This window comes from Morone saxatilis, unplaced genomic scaffold (assembly GCF_004916995.1).
Source record: "Morone saxatilis isolate NCDOM2014 unplaced genomic scaffold, NCSU_SB_2.0 Contig9, whole genome shotgun sequence".
In the NCBI taxonomy this organism is placed as follows: Eukaryota; Metazoa; Chordata; class Actinopteri; family Moronidae; genus Morone; species Morone saxatilis.
This window is the reverse complement of record NW_023340268.1, coordinates 10,295,946-10,313,784: the sequence shown is the minus strand read 5'-3', so window position 1 is coordinate 10,313,784 and position 17,839 is coordinate 10,295,946. Positions and strand designations below refer to the sequence as shown.

The 17,839-nt window shown below is 38.4% G+C and overlaps 3 protein-coding genes across 3 annotated transcripts in view; 1 reads left to right on the top strand and 2 right to left on the bottom strand.

The window, feature by feature from the left end:
* Positions 1-3,510, top strand: part of LOC118342842 (synaptic vesicle glycoprotein 2A-like) — a 13,074-nt gene extending 9,564 nt beyond the window's left edge. Inside the window, exon 12 of the mRNA XM_035681505.1 lies at positions 979-3,510. Within this exon, the coding sequence (XP_035537398.1) occupies positions 979-1,162 (184 nt within the window). The 3' untranslated portion in view covers positions 1,163-3,510. The remainder of the gene's footprint in view (positions 1-978) is intronic.
* A 2,795-nt stretch (positions 3,511-6,305) lies between these two features.
* LOC118342841 (cathepsin S-like) lies at positions 6,306-7,879 on the bottom strand. The gene is given in 6 exon segments (XM_035681504.1): positions 6,306-6,405; positions 6,500-6,602; positions 6,723-6,888; positions 7,008-7,220; positions 7,300-7,422; positions 7,760-7,879. Coding segments are annotated over 6 exon segments (825 nt in total).
* Positions 7,880-9,505: 1,626 nt separating this feature from the next.
* Positions 9,506-15,325, bottom strand: ctss1 (cathepsin S, ortholog 1). Its single transcript, XM_035681503.1, has 8 exons — positions 15,181-15,325; positions 14,363-14,483; positions 14,149-14,271; positions 12,076-12,228; positions 11,748-11,972; positions 11,097-11,262; positions 10,134-10,239; positions 9,506-10,023 (listed from the first exon to the last, which is right to left on the bottom strand). Exons 2-8 carry the CDS (start codon positions 14,480-14,482, stop codon positions 9,924-9,926), a joined length of 993 nt encoding a protein of 330 aa, XP_035537396.1. The 5' UTR covers position 14,483; positions 15,181-15,325; the 3' UTR covers positions 9,506-9,923.
* Between the last annotated feature and the right edge of the window lie 2,514 nt (positions 15,326-17,839).

Here is a 17,839-nt window from a genome sequence, read left to right as displayed (position 1 = left end):
TTTTTTTTTTTTTTACTGTTTCTGTGGGGAGAGGAGGATCTTCCTGCAGTTTGTTTCTGTTGATTGGTGATCACATGATGTGTCCTTAACAAAGAAAGCTTACTGTTGTGCTATGGTGAAGGCTTCAGGTTGATTTCAAATAGATATACCCAAAGGATCAGCACATGAGGTGATTCCTTTTTGTTCCTTTTGACCTCTGAACTTATTCAGTTTTTGCTGTTTTTTTTAAGGCAGATCACCAAACTGAATTTCAGTGCAGGAGAAACACACCTACTTCCTTTTACAAACAGTTTTTAGTGCTTAGGTTGATTGAAGGAACAGCCAGGTTAGTTTGCTGTTTCCAGTCTTTATGCCAAGCTAACTGTCTGCTGGCTCCAGCTACATATTTCATATGTTTATTAGTTTTTTTTAACAGGTAGGCTTGTTTGTAATATGATTTAACTGAAGGCAGAGTCCATTTTAATGTTTTATTGATGATTTAAGGATTATACTAAAAATGCCCTTGGTAACTCTCTCTGGTTGGGATTATTGGGAGAGTTGAGTTGTGTTTTGGTAAGGACACTTTATTTTTGGCATATCTTTATTTGTAGAGTTTATGACAGGAGATAAAACCCTTCTTGTCTGACAAATGTTTCACCATGGCAACCGTATCTTTGGTGTCTTTTAAATCCATATGGGCTGAGAACTTGCATGTACATGACACAATAAACCAAAAATATCAAAAATAAACAACTACTACTACTACTAGCAGTACCATCAAAAATACAAAGAACATTTGCAATTACACTTTGACTGATCTGTGTTATAAATAACAAAGTGTAAAAGAAGTGTAGAAAACTAAACATGTTCAAATGCACTGAAGGCAGATCAGCTTAAATTAGAGAATTAATGATCAGTATTATTAAAATTCCTCCTATTTCTATCAGTTATTTAAAGTCCTAACTCTGATTGTGTTTGTCCCTCTTTTCTTGTGTTCAGGTGCACAGCATTCGGCTTCCTGAATGCCCTCTGTAAGCTGGCGGCCGTCCTGGGCATCAGCATCTTCCAGTCATTTGTCGGCATCACCAAGGCCATACCCATCTTATTTGCTGCCGGCGCGCTTGCTGCAGGTAGTTTCCTTGCAACAAAGTTGCCTGAAACACGAGGCCAAGTGTTGCAGTAAAGAAAATGACCAGCAGTGGGCAGCAGGGCACAGCTGGAGTGTGTGTTTGACAATTAGAGCCCGAACATCCCTGAGAGCTTCAGCGCTGCCCGTCACACACACCAACAGAACAGACTGCCATCCCCATTGTAAGCCCAGAATCCTTTGAAATATGGATTGCATCATTCAAAGTCTATACAGAGCCACAGTGATTAAGAGAAGAGCAGCGCAGATTTAGAAATAAATACTTTCAGCTACACTGTCAACAACATCAGATCTTTTAAAAGTGTCAAATGCGCAGGGTAATGCAGTACAAATTGTGGCGTGCAGTAAGGATAAATGTTAATTCCTGGGAGTTTTCTCTCACTGACCCGACCTTACCAGATCTACAATATCAATTGAGAAAACAGAGATGTCAATTGAAGAGATGAGACTGAAAAAAAGCCATTTATGGGGGAAAACGTGAAAAGATTTACTCTATGTATGTGGTCGATTTTCAATTATGATTGCAGTATTCTTCTTTATCGTCTGTCCTCGGCCTCAGTGACTGGCTTTCAGTGATGCTTTTTAATTTGCTGTGATGTTACTGCTACAATGCACTTCACATTTCCATTCAGACCGATGTGCTTGTGTTTGATGAAAAGATTTTCTTTGGGTGAATATATTTTCTCTAAAAACCGCCAATGACTCTTGACCACTGCCTACTACTGAAGCCAGACCTGCAAGCTCTTATTTTCTACCAAATAATATTAAGACATTCCGGTGAGGCTTGATTTATTCAGAAACTAAGTACAATTTCCCTTTGTCCCTGCATAAATCCAGTCTCCTCCTCTACTTATAGCCTCAAAACACACAGGTGAAGATGCATTTCACAGGATTCTCTGTTGTAAATGGGACTAGTTTGATCCAGCTCCTCAGTGTTCAGTGTTAAACTAATATTTTCCCTACCTGTTGTTGAACCATACAGCTGTGGCAGTGTGATGGTGTTCATGCCTACAACACAGGAACGTCTGTGGGATGGATTTTGGTCAAGTTCTAAATGTGAGAGCAGATACTATAGTGTTATATTTGCCTAAATTAGTTGTGTGAGTGTACGTGGGATTGCATGCATGTCTTTGTTATGTGAGACAAGAGAAAGTGATTCATTCATTAAATTAAAATTAAATTAAATTATTAAATTACGTCATTTCATTCAAATCAGTGCAGCCACAAAGACTTTATTTACTGATCCAACAGCAGAATGTTTTAGGCTAATTTAGACATAATTATATCAGCATATAACTCATGCAGTAGCTCAGGTGTGGTGAAATGTTTAGACCACGATTACAGCTGGTATTTTGTTTTAGCACCACTCCACCAAATTATTGTACATGCAAGATAGTTTTCTGATATTTCCGGCTGCGTCCCATATGCATTACTGCATCAGTTAACCTTAATATGAAAAGAAGTCACAAAACAAGTCATTTAAATTGAGTGTGAAAGTTTATTCTTGACCTCAGTAACAAGAGTAAGAGATTTGGACCGCATCTCACTGTCCTTCTTAGCAGTTTGCTTTAGTGTTTCGCTGTTTTGTCTTTTTATGTTTGGGTTTAAAACATACAATCAATGCAGTTGAGGCAGTTAATGCCTCTTTAAAGTCATGATATGACTTCATTATACCCATAAGCACAAATTAAACTGGACCAAAAGATGAAGAATCAGTTAAAATAAAAGTCCTATTGATCAGGCAGAGTGGCACAAAGAGAAAACCGAGATTACAAATCCCTCACCTAATTTCATTTTAAGGGCTCCTGTTCCTGTCATTCTTTTACTGCGTCCGTTTGTGCCAGAAGACAAGAAAAGTTATTACTCACTGTTCCTGTATGATACCGGTTGATAACAATCTGTAAGGATAACAGAAGTAAACAGGAAAAAAAATGTGATCCTAAATTAGAAACAATCACTAATCTAACTGAGTACCATTCTTTATACATATCACTACTTCGGTATCATTTCTCCAAAGGTGTACATCAATATGTGTGCTGACAATCAGTGAGTGAGTAAATGGGGGCTGCTGCTACCCAATAGAGTATGTTATTTGACCTAAAGACATCCTCTGGATTGTGTGTGTGTATTTGAGAGAGAGAGAGAGAGACATTAAAAGAATAATTCGGTATGCTTATTCATTGTATTGCTGAGAGTCTGATTAAAAGATCAATACCACTCTCATGTCGGTGGGTAAAGTATGGAGTTGACGCCAGGATGGAATTAGACTTGAGTTTTATTACCTTTGCACAGAGCCAGGCTAGCTGTTTGCCCCTGTTTCCAGTCTTTATGTTAAGCTAAGCTAACCCACTTGTGGCTGTACTTCGTACATATCCACAGGCATGAGAGCATATTGACCTTGTTCATTAACTTTTAACAAAAGAATATTTCTCAAAATGTCGAATTATTGCTGTCAAATCTAGATTACATTCTGATGATCAAGCTGTTTGTCCACAAAGTCAAAGTGCGTATTTAATGAACAGATGTCTCCTGTCTTGTTCATGTTGGAGAGACTGTTGAAGCTCTTGTCCATGTGTGGTTGTGTATGTGTATGTGTATGTGTTATGTGTTGTGTGTGTGTGTGTGTGGTGTGAGTGTGTGTGTATGTGTAAGCTGACTCTAAATTGTCTGTCACATATTTTTCTACTTTTTTCTGTTGCAATGTTTTCATCCCTGTGATGAAAACAGCTCAGTTGGGGACCACGGAAATATATTTACACTATGAGAAGATAAAAAAGCAACCTAATGCAATATATGCAGTATAGAATTTAATGTTTTGTTCTTCATAATAGACTCGGGTGCTCTTTTGCTGACATAGTTCAGTCTTTAAAAACAAACCCCATCAAAGATAGCCAGTCTCAGAGATGAAGTGCTGTTCTCTGCTCAGAAATACGAAGGATCACATCTTAAATTCACAAAGACGACTTCACTCCCTAATCCTTCTGTATTCAACCGATCGTGACGCATGTTTGTATCGTATTGTCTGACTTTTTGGACGTCCTGTATGCCAGCTGTTTTTGTCTAAAGCAAGAACTAGTGTTTTCATTGTCGTATGATGACATAGATTTGTTGCTTGCAGTGATTGTTCTTAATCAAAGTGGGGTTAAAATTGGTGAAACTTGAGTATGTGTTCTGAAAGTAAGTTAGTGGTGGCTGTGCTCCTTTGTTTACCTTGGACCCAGGTAACTCTTTTTTATATAAAAGCCTGAATTTCTGAGGAGGACGCTTGTAGTCGTGCAATTCACCTTGTCGCAGAGGTACGAGATAGGGCCGGAAAAGGGCAATACGCTTAGGCAAAGGGAGATATTATGAACAAAAAGTACAATTTGACGTAAACTTGTTTTGTCCATGTGAGTATTTTTAAATAGGGGGAAGTGTAAGCAATAAAGTGGAGGCTTTCCCCAATTCTGAGAAAACAGGAAATCAGATTTAAATCCAAAAAGGACCACGGTTTATCAACTCATCAAAAGAGCCCCTCTGTCAAATTGAAGCTCCTGTCCAAAATGTAAAAGTTTACTATTTAATGTTGCTATGTGTAGAATTCTCATTATATATATAAACTATCAAAGGGGTTACTGGTTTGAGTTTTATCTATGATGACGGCAGTGATATGGGATGTTGTCAAAAGAAAGCGAACACCAGCCTGAAGACTTCCCTTAATGATGGCAGACTGATAGAGGGGTGGAGGATTTTTTATGGCATGGTTTCTGTCTTCTCAAATCTTAAGAGCACAGATCAGTCCTGAATGGATCCTGAGGAAAAAAAACAAAAGGGCCGACCCATGCCAGAAAACAACTCCTCCATCTGCAAAGAACTGCAAGGATCCTTCGCTGTAGTTTGGACTGAAGGTTTTTATGTTTACGTTTTCTTTGGTTTGACTCTGACCTGTTTATTAAATGATAAAAGTTCTACTCTAAATGTGAGTTCAATTCAAAATTCTATGTACTGTGTGTAGAAACTGTAGATGTTTGTACGTGCAAGTTTGGAATTTGTGGAACAAAAGATCAAGGAAAAAAATTCCAAAAAAAGTTCAATATGACACAAAAATCTATTGTGTGTTGTCTTTGTGTTTTGTAAATGAAGACTGAAAAACTTGGTAAATTCAGTATTTATTACTTCTGGATATTGAGAATATTTTAGTGATGCTGAAAAGGTGCTGTATTTATTTTATGTGAGAGTTGTTCATTATGCTGGGATTTGCACTTTTGTGCCATTTATCCAGTTCTATGAAGAAAATGATAAATCATAATGGAAAAATAAAACTTAAAGAAAACCAATGTCATGTTTTGCATTAAACAGCATGAAGTCTACTTATCTTCAGTTCACAGGGTTTTTCACCAAACGTTAAATGTTAATGACAGCAGGAGGTTGGACTTTGCATCAGTATCTTCACTACATTAACGCTCTGACTGCACGTAAAAGTGCAGTTATGTTGCTGCCTTGTTCTGATACGTGCTTGTCTTGTCCGGGGGTGGGAATTGGAGAGTAAAGTTAGTAAAGTTCAGGCCTCTGTCAAATTTGCTTTTGAATAAAAGAAAACTCACAAGTTGAACTGAGCACAACTCAGACATCTGACGTGTGTTTACGGTTCACAAGTAGACTTTGCTTATAATTAAGCAGAGTTGGAAGCAGAAATGTAGTTTCAACAGAGCCAAGTGGTCCACACCGGTATTCCAGGAAGTCTGTGGTAGAGCTACTTTCTGCAGCCAGCTCATGTGCCATATTGCTCATTTTATATGAGCTTGAAATGTGTTACTCAAGTGAGAACCCCTTTAAAAAAAAAAAGCTAATGAATAGAGTCTGTAGCTTTACTCTTATTACAGATGCAGTCAACAAGTGGCTTAAATATTCATCTTTGTATAAGTGAAGTCACAAATGTAACTCACAGGTTGAGAACCACTAATTTAAAATCAACCGCAGTTATTTGTTTGGGTTGGACAGCTTTTGTGTAGGAATTTTTGCCTAAATACATTTATGAACTGAAGCTGGAATATTAATGCTAGAGATAGAGATAGAGATATATATATAAATAATAATAAAAAAAAAAGAAATCCACAAGTTAGGGATCAAACTGTTTATTTAAAATAATGTCCCAACTGCTGCTGAGAAATGTACATCCAAAAGTTGGCCCCTCTGCTGATCACATGATTGGGTAACTAGCATAGAGAGCGATGCCACAGTGGTTGCGTCTGTTCCGGGCCATCTTAATGTAGCCTTGATCTCCATATTTTACACCCCAGCTACAATTGAAGAGTATGTACATCATAAAAACCAATAAATCAAGGAAAATACTATTTCAAATTCAAAATTCACATTTCAACACTTCAGACAAACCTGTTTTTGACCAGCCAGTAGTCTTGTCCTCTCTCTGTACCGTAGTCCACAACCAGCATTCCATGGTTCACATGGTGGGTACACGTGTGGTCCCTGTACACACCTGTTGGGCCACACAAAACTGAACTGAAACCATTTACACAGATCCAAAAAAAGTGTAAAAAATCCGACTACGATTAAACTTTTGTATTATTGTAAGAGCTATGAACCCATGACTACTCACCATGACAGTAAAAGACAAACTTGGGCCTGGAGGCATCAATTGCTACCGAGATGGGACCGATCTTGGCTAAAGATGCCTTCAGTGCAGATTCATCCCCCTTCAGTACGAAGGCGTAGCTCGAGCAGTTAGCAGCCCTGTACTGCGAGTTATACTTGCATTGACCCCACTGAAATGAAAGTGATGTGCAGGGACGTTTTGTGAGGAGTTAATTGTCAATGTTTAACCACAATATACCTTAAATTTTAAAACCCATGCATGCAGTGGACCATCGTTTTGAAAATTCACCTTGCCAATGTAGGGTTAGGCTGTGTCAGAATTGATGCCTCTGTTTCTAATGATGTATTGGAAAGCGGTTGCCATGAAGCCACCGTTGCACCCATTTACGGAACAATCCACCAAGTTCTGAGGACTGAGTGACATCAGGTAGCCTCTAGACTTCTTGAGTTGTCCTTCCAGAGCTCCAACAGCACTAAAGGCCCAACAAGAGCCACAAGAACCCTTGAAGATAGAACAGTTTTACACAAGTTAAACATAGACTGGATCTTCACGAACTGCAAAGACTAGTCTATAGACTCACCAGGTCTCCCAGGTGGTTCATTGCCAGCTCATAGGTGTGTAAGCCCAGGAAGGCTTCCAGGTTATGGACATTAATCATTTCCAGGTTCTGTTCCCATATCCGCCTGCGACTAAACTCCTCAATCTAGAAACATGGGATTAACATACATCACACTTAATAGATACCAAAAAGGGGGAAGAGTTTAGAATATCATTCATTAGGTATGCTCCACATAAGAGAATATGTTTCACACATCCATGTACTGTTAGGCCAAACAACAACAGTTGTTAAAAGTTACTAGGTCGGGGCGCCTGGTTAGCCTGCGGCCCTTTGCTGTGCGTCATCCCCTCTCTCTCTGCCCCCCTTTCCTGTCTATCTTCAGCTGTCACTATCATAAAGGCAATAAAAGGCCAAGAAAATACTTAAAAAAAAAAAAAAAAAGAAGTTACTAGGTTGACTGGAATGAACACCTTAGTTTTACCTGGTGAGAATAGACTTTATTATGCATCTTCTTCCATAACTCCCAGTTTCGGTCCAGTTCTGAATTGATAACGGCCGTTACAAATCCACAAATGATGGTAAAAAGCAGGCTCCGAAACATTTCTAGATCTAGGAAAATAAGTTAAAACAGGAACTCAGTGAAAGCTAAATTGCTAAAAAAGTGTCCTACATCAGACTAACAGGCCTGGCTCGTGCTTTGATTGGACAGCTGCAGCAGCTTTCATTAAAACACCAGCAGTTGATATCCATTAACATCTAGAAGCAGTGGAAATAAACTGACTAAACCTATTAGTTAAATGTTAAAAAAATATATTCAATGAAGACATATTAAAGCAAACATCAATACTTGTACATTAGAAGTTATATTTTGGCTGTTTACAATAAATCTCAACAGTTAATATAATTTGACAAACTGACTGGCAGAGGATACGTTACCAGGTGGCCCACTATTACATGTTTGGTCCAATGCCAATATTAGAGACAGAAAATAATAAGCAGAAACCAAAACCAGCACTGAAAAGTAATCGGTCGCACTTGATGGCAGATATGCTAAAACCTGACCTACCTAAGATCACCAGGGGAAAATCCAAGCTGAATCTGAAAGACTCTTTATTTATCACCGTGCTCACTGCAAACCTGCAAATCATTAAACTGCAATGACTGATTTTTGGCCACTTGGGGGCAGCAGAAGCAACACTTGTTAGCAGAGTTGCTTATTTATACATCCAGCAGTTGGGGAGCAACATTATCAGTGATTTGGAGTCGTGTTTCTGTCTTCCTGATGAATGTAAGTCTCTTTTAGCTCTGTTTATTAACTTTAGAAAATCCTGGGGGAAATATCTGGCTGGAGCAACTGGAGCATTTTGCTGCTAAAGAGACATACTACATCAGCCGTTTTCTAACTTCTCTGTTTTCTGTTTGATGCTGAGCAGGTGTACAGTTGATTTTTTAGATCCTTTTCGCTAAAAACTGCTTTGCCTCCCCAGAAGGTCTCATAGAAAGGCTTGTGGAAGCAGCTGTGCACGGAGGTGGAAGTACATTTGCAAAACCAACCAGGTATTTTTCCCTTGTAAATGTTTGAAAATACTGATAAAGCATAAATGTCACCCAAAACTCTCAACATCAGATCAGTAAATGACCATACTTGCTAAAGGAGGTCGGAGGAAGAACAAGGAAAAGAGGACAGCCATGCCACAGACTGATGATGACCAATCATTTTGTGACTTCAACAGTGAAAGCTTTTGCAGTGGTGGACCGAGGGGGCAGGGGCAAAAAAAGAGACAACAGCTGCATGTATTAGGGCACCAACGCACTGAAGGTTGTAATGCATTTATGGTGAAACAGTTCCAAGGTAGGGCAGCCTATTGCGTCCCTTTTCTCCATTTTTATGGTGCACTTCACCTTTTTACCACTGGGCGGCCACCTTGGGGGACACTTGTTGACACATCCATAGAGGGCGTTTTATCAAGATTCATCTGCCATTGGTTCATCCAAAGACTCCTTTCATGGTATCCAAAGAACCTCTTTATGTGTACACCTGAATCCTATAAAACCTTATATTATTATTATATTGACCACCAAGAACAAAAGGAATTTTCAAAAGTTCTTTCTCACCTATCATTATTTAGATAATAAAATACATCTATTGCAACAATAACTACTACTACTACTACTACTACTACTAATAATATTTCATTCCCATGTCTCCTTCTTAACAAGCAGAGAATTGATATTTCTTTATTGTCAAGAGTTCAAGTGTGCACTTATACAGACAGAAAGTTGAGACAATATTTAAATATTAATATTTAAATAAATGAATCGCGTATATAAAATACAGTGTACCTACATGATATATAAAAAGACATTTTAAACATTCAAAGCAAGCAATCTTTTTTTCAAAATGACAGAGAATAAGAGATGGGAGCTTATTGAAGGGAAACTCAGACATCTTATAAGAATTCATTCAAAACACCAAAAACATCAGTGAGAAAGAGTTGTTTTTCGGGACAGACTTTCAGGACAGGCAGCGTCTGCAGTGCCATTATTAAAGATGGAAATAACAAACATGTGGTCTCTGATATTAAATAAATAAATGAGATAACCTAAATTCTACCAAGATGATTCAGGTGACGGGTCCCATTTTTTCACAGCGTTGGGTAGACCGCAAAGCTGGCAATGCCACAGAGATTCTTCATGTTTCTGGCAATTCGAATGAAGCCTTCTTCTCCCCACGCAGTTCCCCAACTGGAATCATGAAAACATTCACGTTTATTTTATATATAATAAATCTAATTTATTTCATTTAATATGAAGTCATACTCTTCCTTTCACATTGTACAGGTGAACACATTTACCTGTTTTTCACAAGCCAGAAGTCCTGTCCTCGGTCTGTGCCGTAGCCCACAACCAGGACAGCGTGATTTATGAACCTTGGGTTACAGTTGGGCACATTGTATAAACCTGAAAGACGCATAAGGTGGTTGAGAAAATACATGTAAAATAATAGAATCTCTCTTATTAATCAGGTGACACTGGAATTACTGCTGATATCTGACAGTTTAGTTAGAAATCATTAATACCTTATGTGGTTCCTAACTTTAATTATGATTTTGGTAATGGGAACCATTTCATCACTGATTTAGGCTCTACTATAACTCAGAGTTCCTGCTGTAAAGTCACTCCTGTTGTCATTGTGTTTATCACTCCTGACAGCTTCCAGTCTATTAGATAAAATGCAATTAACACCTTAACTATAGGTATCATCCAGCTGCCCTTATACCCATCTAAAGAAGCACAAGTTTGGTTGCCCCTGTAGAAATTGTATTTTGTACACACACTATGCTATGGCGTGTTGTGAGAAATTCTGTCGGAAATCTGGTTTGTGAACAGCTTCAGCGCTGGAGTGACAAACAGAGCAAAATGGGACCTTTAATACAGGCAAAATATCACTTTATAGAAGTTGTAATAAAGAGAAATATTGAAGCAAGAGGAAGCCTTATGACTTTATGCGTGGTATTTTCCTAAATAGCAGTTGTACTTTTTATTAAACTGAATTTTCTCCATGAAAGAAAAAGAAAATGTCTGAAAGGTGTCTCTATTGTGAGGCCTCAATTATTTTTTGCATATAAAGTATAAAATATAAAATACTGCCCATGCCATGTTATCCGTTAAATGTATACAAAAATGATTTAATTCACTACAGCGAAGGCTTTTAGTTTTTCTGAGGCATGACTCGAACCAGAACCAGCGTTCACAGCTGCAGTGTCAACCGATCACTCATCAGTTGACCTCTCACATTCAGAAGCCTGCAGCCTCACCTCCTCTGTAGAGATGAAAAGATGGCAGCATGGCGTTAACGGCCACAGCGACCGGCCCCACTGACGCAACTACAGCCTGCAGAGCCTTCTCGTCTCCTTGTGGGAGGATGTGGAAGTTCGCACAGTAGCCGGCCTTTCCCATGACAGAATACCGACATTTCCCATTCTACAAATAGAAATTAGATTTATAAAATATATTGTGTATCACTATTTAATCAAACTAGTAAACAACACTGTTTTACTCTCTTTCAAAACTAAATTCCAGCTCTAAAATACAATGAAGTTGAGTAAGAAAGGTAAATAAGGAAGTAAAGAAAGAGAGGCAGGAAGAAGTAACAAGGAAATAAAGACAGAAAGGATGTAAAGAAGGAAGAAATCAAGCCAAAAACAAAAGAAACAAACTGACAAAGAAGAAAGAAACAACAAACATGAAACTAACAACAAACATGAAACAAAGAACAACAAGAAGTAAACAAAGAAAGACAACAAAGAAATACAACAAACGAAACATGAAGGAAAAAACAACAAAGAAATAAACAAGAAAGAACGATACAAGAAACAAAGAAGAAAAGAACAAACTGACAAATGCAGTGTTAGTAGTTGCACACATCAACCTTTCTATAACTACCCCAACTGTTTATTTTTGTTTACCTGGTGTTCGTAGGGGTAAAAGCTCTCCGAGTCGACGCCTCCGTTGCGGATGATGTAGCTGTAGGATTTAGAGATGTATCCTCCTCTGCAGCCGAGGTTACCGTCGTTGGTGCTGCAGTCCACCAGGTTCTGTGGGCTCAGGGGAACAAGGGCCCCTGTTTTCTTCTTCATCTGGCCCTCAAGAGCTCCCAAAGAGCTGAAGGCCCAGCAGGACCCACATAACCCCTTTAAAAACAAAAAAACAAACAAATTGTGTTTGTTGCCATTGGTTATTTATCACACTTCTCATTTCCCCATTTACAATAGCTGAACTCAAACCATTACCTACCTGGTTCTGGACTGGACTGACCATACCGTACTTCCTCCAGTCCACACTCTGAGGCACCGATAAGCCACTCACTTCCTTAAAAGTGCTATTTCCGAATTGAACTGCTTCCTCCAGCTTCAGGCCGTTCATCTTCTCATTGATTTCATCAGCTGTCTTAATAGAAAAGAGGGCTGGTAAATATATAAAATGCACATGAGGGAAATGATGACCTCTTACAACAGTGCTCTACTAACTTAAAGCACATCTCACACTGCAATATTGTGTATTTTCAGCGGTTTAAAGACACAATTAAATATATTTCAGCATTTCAGTGTGCTACAAATTAATCTCCCCTTGTCTAAAAGTCCCTCTCAATAGTACTGAAAAAGGCCTATTCTGAGAACTGAGCTCATGATCATATGTGATGCTGGTTCCTCCCCCCTCCCAGGCCCCCAACAGGCTATGACCCAATTTGGAAATACTTTTAGTGTCACATCTTTGGAAAAAGGTTTTATTTTGCAACTCAGGCTCACACCAGTGAACAATAATACAATTTCCCACAAGTTCCTCTGATTCTTATCAAGTTTAAACTTCTGCCATCAGGACAAAGAGCTCAATACAGTTTTTATGATGCCACACCATCTCACATGTTCCCCTATTTTACCTGTACGATACCTTCCTCCTCTGTCAACGGTGTGTGTCGGATTTGACTCTCACCATAGTTTCAGAGATCACAAAACCTCAGTAAAACCTTTTTTCTAACAAGTTAAGAACAATCTAGCTGTCCTCCCATCTGGCAACTATAACAAACCGTCCTTTGGGCTCTCTGACAGGAGTCCAAAAGTTTGTCCTAAACATTTCAACACATCACGCACATCTGGGCATCACTGCTCTGGGCTTTTATCATCAAAATCAAAACCCTCCTCTCTACAATATCTTCTAATGCAGCTTCATCAATGCTCTCCCTCATCCTTTTGACTCCCTAAACCAACCAACCAAACCCTAAAGTTTGCATGTACAAATGCCTTTTTGTAACCGTACAGCCTTCCCACATGTCGCTACTGTACTTTATAGTCCTGACTATCCAGATTGGCCCAGCCACGCTGGATTAAATTAATCAGATTGTGTAAAGGAAGATTAGCTGCTCCTATAGGTTAGGGTTTAAATTAAGCCATGGAGGGTGCAGTTTTAAATGCAGATTAACAGTGTTGGCCAACAGAGGTCAGTGAGTGTGAAAGTACTTATTGCACAGTAATGCACAGCGTCTAATGTCAAGCATACGTGTGCATAGGTCCTGGGAGTGAGAGGAGCCAGTTCGGTGACATAAAGAGGATTGGTGTTCAGGGCTAAAGTGTTTGTCATGCAGTTTGTATCCACCAGAGGTCTCTCTGATATGTTTCTTTTCTACTCTTTGACAGCAAATTCCATGATCTTGAATATTTTCAATCTTGGATGATTATTTTTACTCTGTTATACTAAAGAGAGGTCTTCTATAGTCAGCCAGCCAACAAACTTGATGCTATGTAAAAATAAAACAGATTAGATTGTACAAACAATAATCCAGATATTTCACTATAGTCATGTAATAAGATACATCCATAGAGCAAAATAAAGACAGTTTGTTGCTCAAGGAGGATGCAGGTTGATATTACAAAGTGGGGAGAAAAAACTGTAAAAAATACTTCTAGTCTGTCAGATGTTGAGATGTCACCAGACCTGTGCAGGAAGGCTCGACTTGCTGCTCAGAAACTAATAAATGAAACGCAGTAAAGCTACAAATAACATGTTGTAAGACTAGCTTAGCTGCCGCAGAGGCTTCTCTGTCTAGCGACCAGTAAAACTGAGGTTAGGAGGGTTATTATTAATCGTCTGGAACATAATGCAAATAAGCATTTGATAAATTGTGCACATAATTTTGGTCAGTGAAATGATTTGCTTTATCTACAGTGACAGAAAGCCCATTGTCTGCATGTCTATTTCCCTACAGTTCAGCCATTTAAATGTTACAGATGAATTACTCCAGACTGATATTGAAGACAGTATCTGTCTTGTTTGGGCTCTGACACTAGAAAACACAAACTGTTTGATTCCTACCATGTCAGCCAAATGATTGACTCCCATTGTGAAACTGTGTTTTCCTGCTGAGGCCTCCTGGTTGTGTCTCAACACCAGCAGTATGTTCTTCTCCCATATTGCTCTCCTAAAAACGATCTCAGTCTGAAACAAAAAGCACAAAAGTGAACAATGTGATTGGGTTCCTGTACGTGGTGACAAAGAGAGAGAAATTAAGGTTTTTCCACAATCCTACCTGATTATCATAAACCTTGCTATGTTTGATTTTCCACTCTTCCCACAGCTTATTTAGGGCAGATGAAGAGTGGCTGAGGACCAGAAAGGCCAAAAGCAACGCGGCACACAAAATGTGCATCCTGCAAAGGAAACACAGTTAAAAAAGTAAATACTATTACTTACCAATAGTTTACTTCTGCTTTTTCCCCCTCACACAGCGGTCTGAAAGGTATTTTTTAAAGCTCTCCCAGGCAAAACCCCCAAATTCCCACAAAAAATACTGAAGACAAGACCTCAGTGTCCTCAGTGGTAGCTACAGCCCTGTACACTATTAACTACTTAATTCACAGCATGCCTCATAGCATCAGCAAAAACAAGCATCAACAACCCGACCAGCTTCTGTGTAAAATCTTAATGCAGATAATATTCATATGTACACATTAACCTACATTAAGGACTGTTGTTTACGTGCACAGTGCTTGTCTTGTCTTGTCTAGTCTAAAACCAAAACACAACATACTCTGTTGATGAGGTCATGATAGCTGGTACGCAGAGCAAGGTGACTCCCGTAAAACTTTGATGTGAAAGTTGAATAAGAATTTAAAATGCCGGTTTCTTGCACTGCAGACTTTCTTAAGATTTCTTCACCTCAAGAAGGAGAAGTTCAAACATCTCAAACTGTAATCTCTGAGCCTCTGTTTCAGCAAATCCTTTCTACCTACTTATAGCTAGTTAATATAGCCATTAGCTTTGACGAGCATTTGATCTCAACTTCAGAGTATCAGACAAAAACAGTCAATGTGTCGCTACACATTAGAAGAAATAGTTTGAATGTACCTTGTTGTCGAATAATCAGCAGGGTTTGTCTCAGCAAGAACCTCACACGCTTTTAACGGACGAGAGAACCTTCACACTTGAAAGAGGAAGTATAGTTTCCTCATACACACACTGTTTTTTTTCACTCTGTTTTTCGGTGTGTCTGCTCTCGGGTTGTCATGTGAATCCAATTGATAACCGGCTGCACAGGCTCAAAATACCCTTCTAGTAACAGAGGTGGAAGTGACACAATTACAGTAATAGACGTACAGTACGTACATATAAATGGAGTGGCTTGTGGAGGAAAGTACATGTGTGGATGGAAAAGTTTAGTGATAAACTTGAGAAATTATTTGGAAAATCAATACATGATAATGAAACTGGAATAAATGAATAGAAATTACATCATTTTAACTATTTATCCCAATTTTCTAGCTCTGTATTTGTCACTTCACTGAATTATGTCTGACATTGACACATAGGCTAAGCTTATTTGGCAGAAACAAGAAATCACTAATGATGCTAATTTATAACAGTGTCAGACGCAGTTTGTGATGATAGCTGCGATTAGTTGGAACTTTCTAAAGAAAAACTTCCCACCACCAAAGCTCTTCACATTCAGACAAACTCGGTTTATAAATGGAGATTGAAGTTTTTTTTTATTCAATTAATTGGTTTTGTGGATTCTTGTGAATTCTTACTTCTGTTTATGTGAGAGAGGTTGTGGTGTAAAACTATTTCAGTTTACTTTTTGAGTTAACGCATACTGGAAAACAAACAAACAAACATAATACAAAATGCATTTTGCTAATATCAGGGGATATTCATTCTATTTATTAATTTATATTTAAGTTTTTGTATGAAAATTGATGCAGTCTTTGATCAGTATACCATTGTTGGAAAATATAAAATGATAATAATAGTATAAAAATAATATTTTGTGTTTATATTAAATAAATTATCACAAATCTAAATAATTAGACAGCAACAACAATTTTCTATTAAGACAGACGAACAGTCAGGTGTGTTGGTGTATTTTCTTGAACAAAATGTGAATAAATCAGTAGAGACAGCAGCAACAAAGTATCTTTAATAAAACGTTTAATAAAAGCATTAATGTCAAACAACAGTAAAATATAGGCTACCACTCTTACCCAAATATGAGGCTTTTATCATATGTTAAATTATTACTTACAGTATGTTAATACCATCATGCACCCTGGTGGCTCTAGTGGTTTATTGGCTTTATTGGCAGGACTTAGATAAAAATATTGGTACCACTCTCATACAGTGAATATGAATCTTAGCTTAGCATAAATACTGGAAACTGGAAAACAGCTGGCCTGTCTTACTGCAAGAAATAACCTGACATGGAAACGCTGTAAAACCACAACGTATTAGTTTTTGTTTTTGTCCAGATTAAACAAACAAGATAAAAATGTGTTTCCTGTCTTTGTGCTAAGCTAAGCGAACTGGCTGCTGGCATATTAGTCTGCTGATCTGCCAAATGCCAAAATACCGAATTGTTATGTTAAGATGCTTACCGTGTCATTGCAATGTTCGTTGAAATTCGGCTGAGGACCTTTATTGTAAACAAGAACATGCACAATGCCAGGCTAAAGTTTCCTAAGCAACAGCCCCTCCTTGGCAGAGCTGCCTCTCTGGAGCAAAAAACGTTTTATTTTTCATACTAGCTAAAGTTAGACCTATTTAAATATTGCCTTATGTGAAAACATATATATGATTACATTTCTGCCAATACATCCTCCTTAATGTCACACACTGACTAAAATATTTTACACGATTCAGGTACATGCTGATGGGTGACCCATAACAGGTGACATGGGTAAAAAGAATTGGGGGTTGGATTTCCCATTTTCCAGGTTAGAGCAATAGCCCCTCCAAATGTCTGTGCATGTCTGTACTCTGTACTCTATCTGGAAAAAAAAACGTACCCAGAAACCTCACAGTAGGCACCACAACAGGGAGCAGCAGTGACGAAACATTATGATGCTAAAAAGACAGGAGGATATTATGCAATTAGGATATTTGGCTGAGGCTGTAATTGGCATTCATCACTGATTTTCTCTCCCTGAATCCGGGGTTGGACAGAGATTCGCTGATGAATGCAGGTTCCCTGAGGTACCAGATGGTAAGGTCCTGACTCAGCACCGGCTCTTCTTCTGTGGTGATCACGCACCTTTTGTGTCAACACACCTCATAATCCTGCAGCTGAGCGGAGAGGCAGGCAATTCTCAAACACCTGACTGTTTAAACTCTCATTGAATCTGATGTGAGTGTTTGCTAATTAAACAAGTTGTTTGAAAAATATAATTAACAAGGGGAGCAGTGTGGGTGTCGTGAGCTGCTAAATCACAAATGTATAAATGCATGAATGAACTGACACCGGTTATGTTCTTTCAGAGATGTGGGATGAGAGATGAGAGCTCATTGAGGGGGAAACAAAACAAATGCAATCCATTTTCCAGAGTTTTTTTTGGTGCCAACTTTAAACAATGCGTCAGAGAACATGTTAGAACCCACGTTTTATTATTGAAACTTGACACATAGATGAATTATAATGTTAATTTTAAATTGAATCACCTGATGTGTTCAAAAACACTTACGTAATTGTAGGAGAATAGGGTCACTAAATAAACCCAAGGATTCACATATTTAC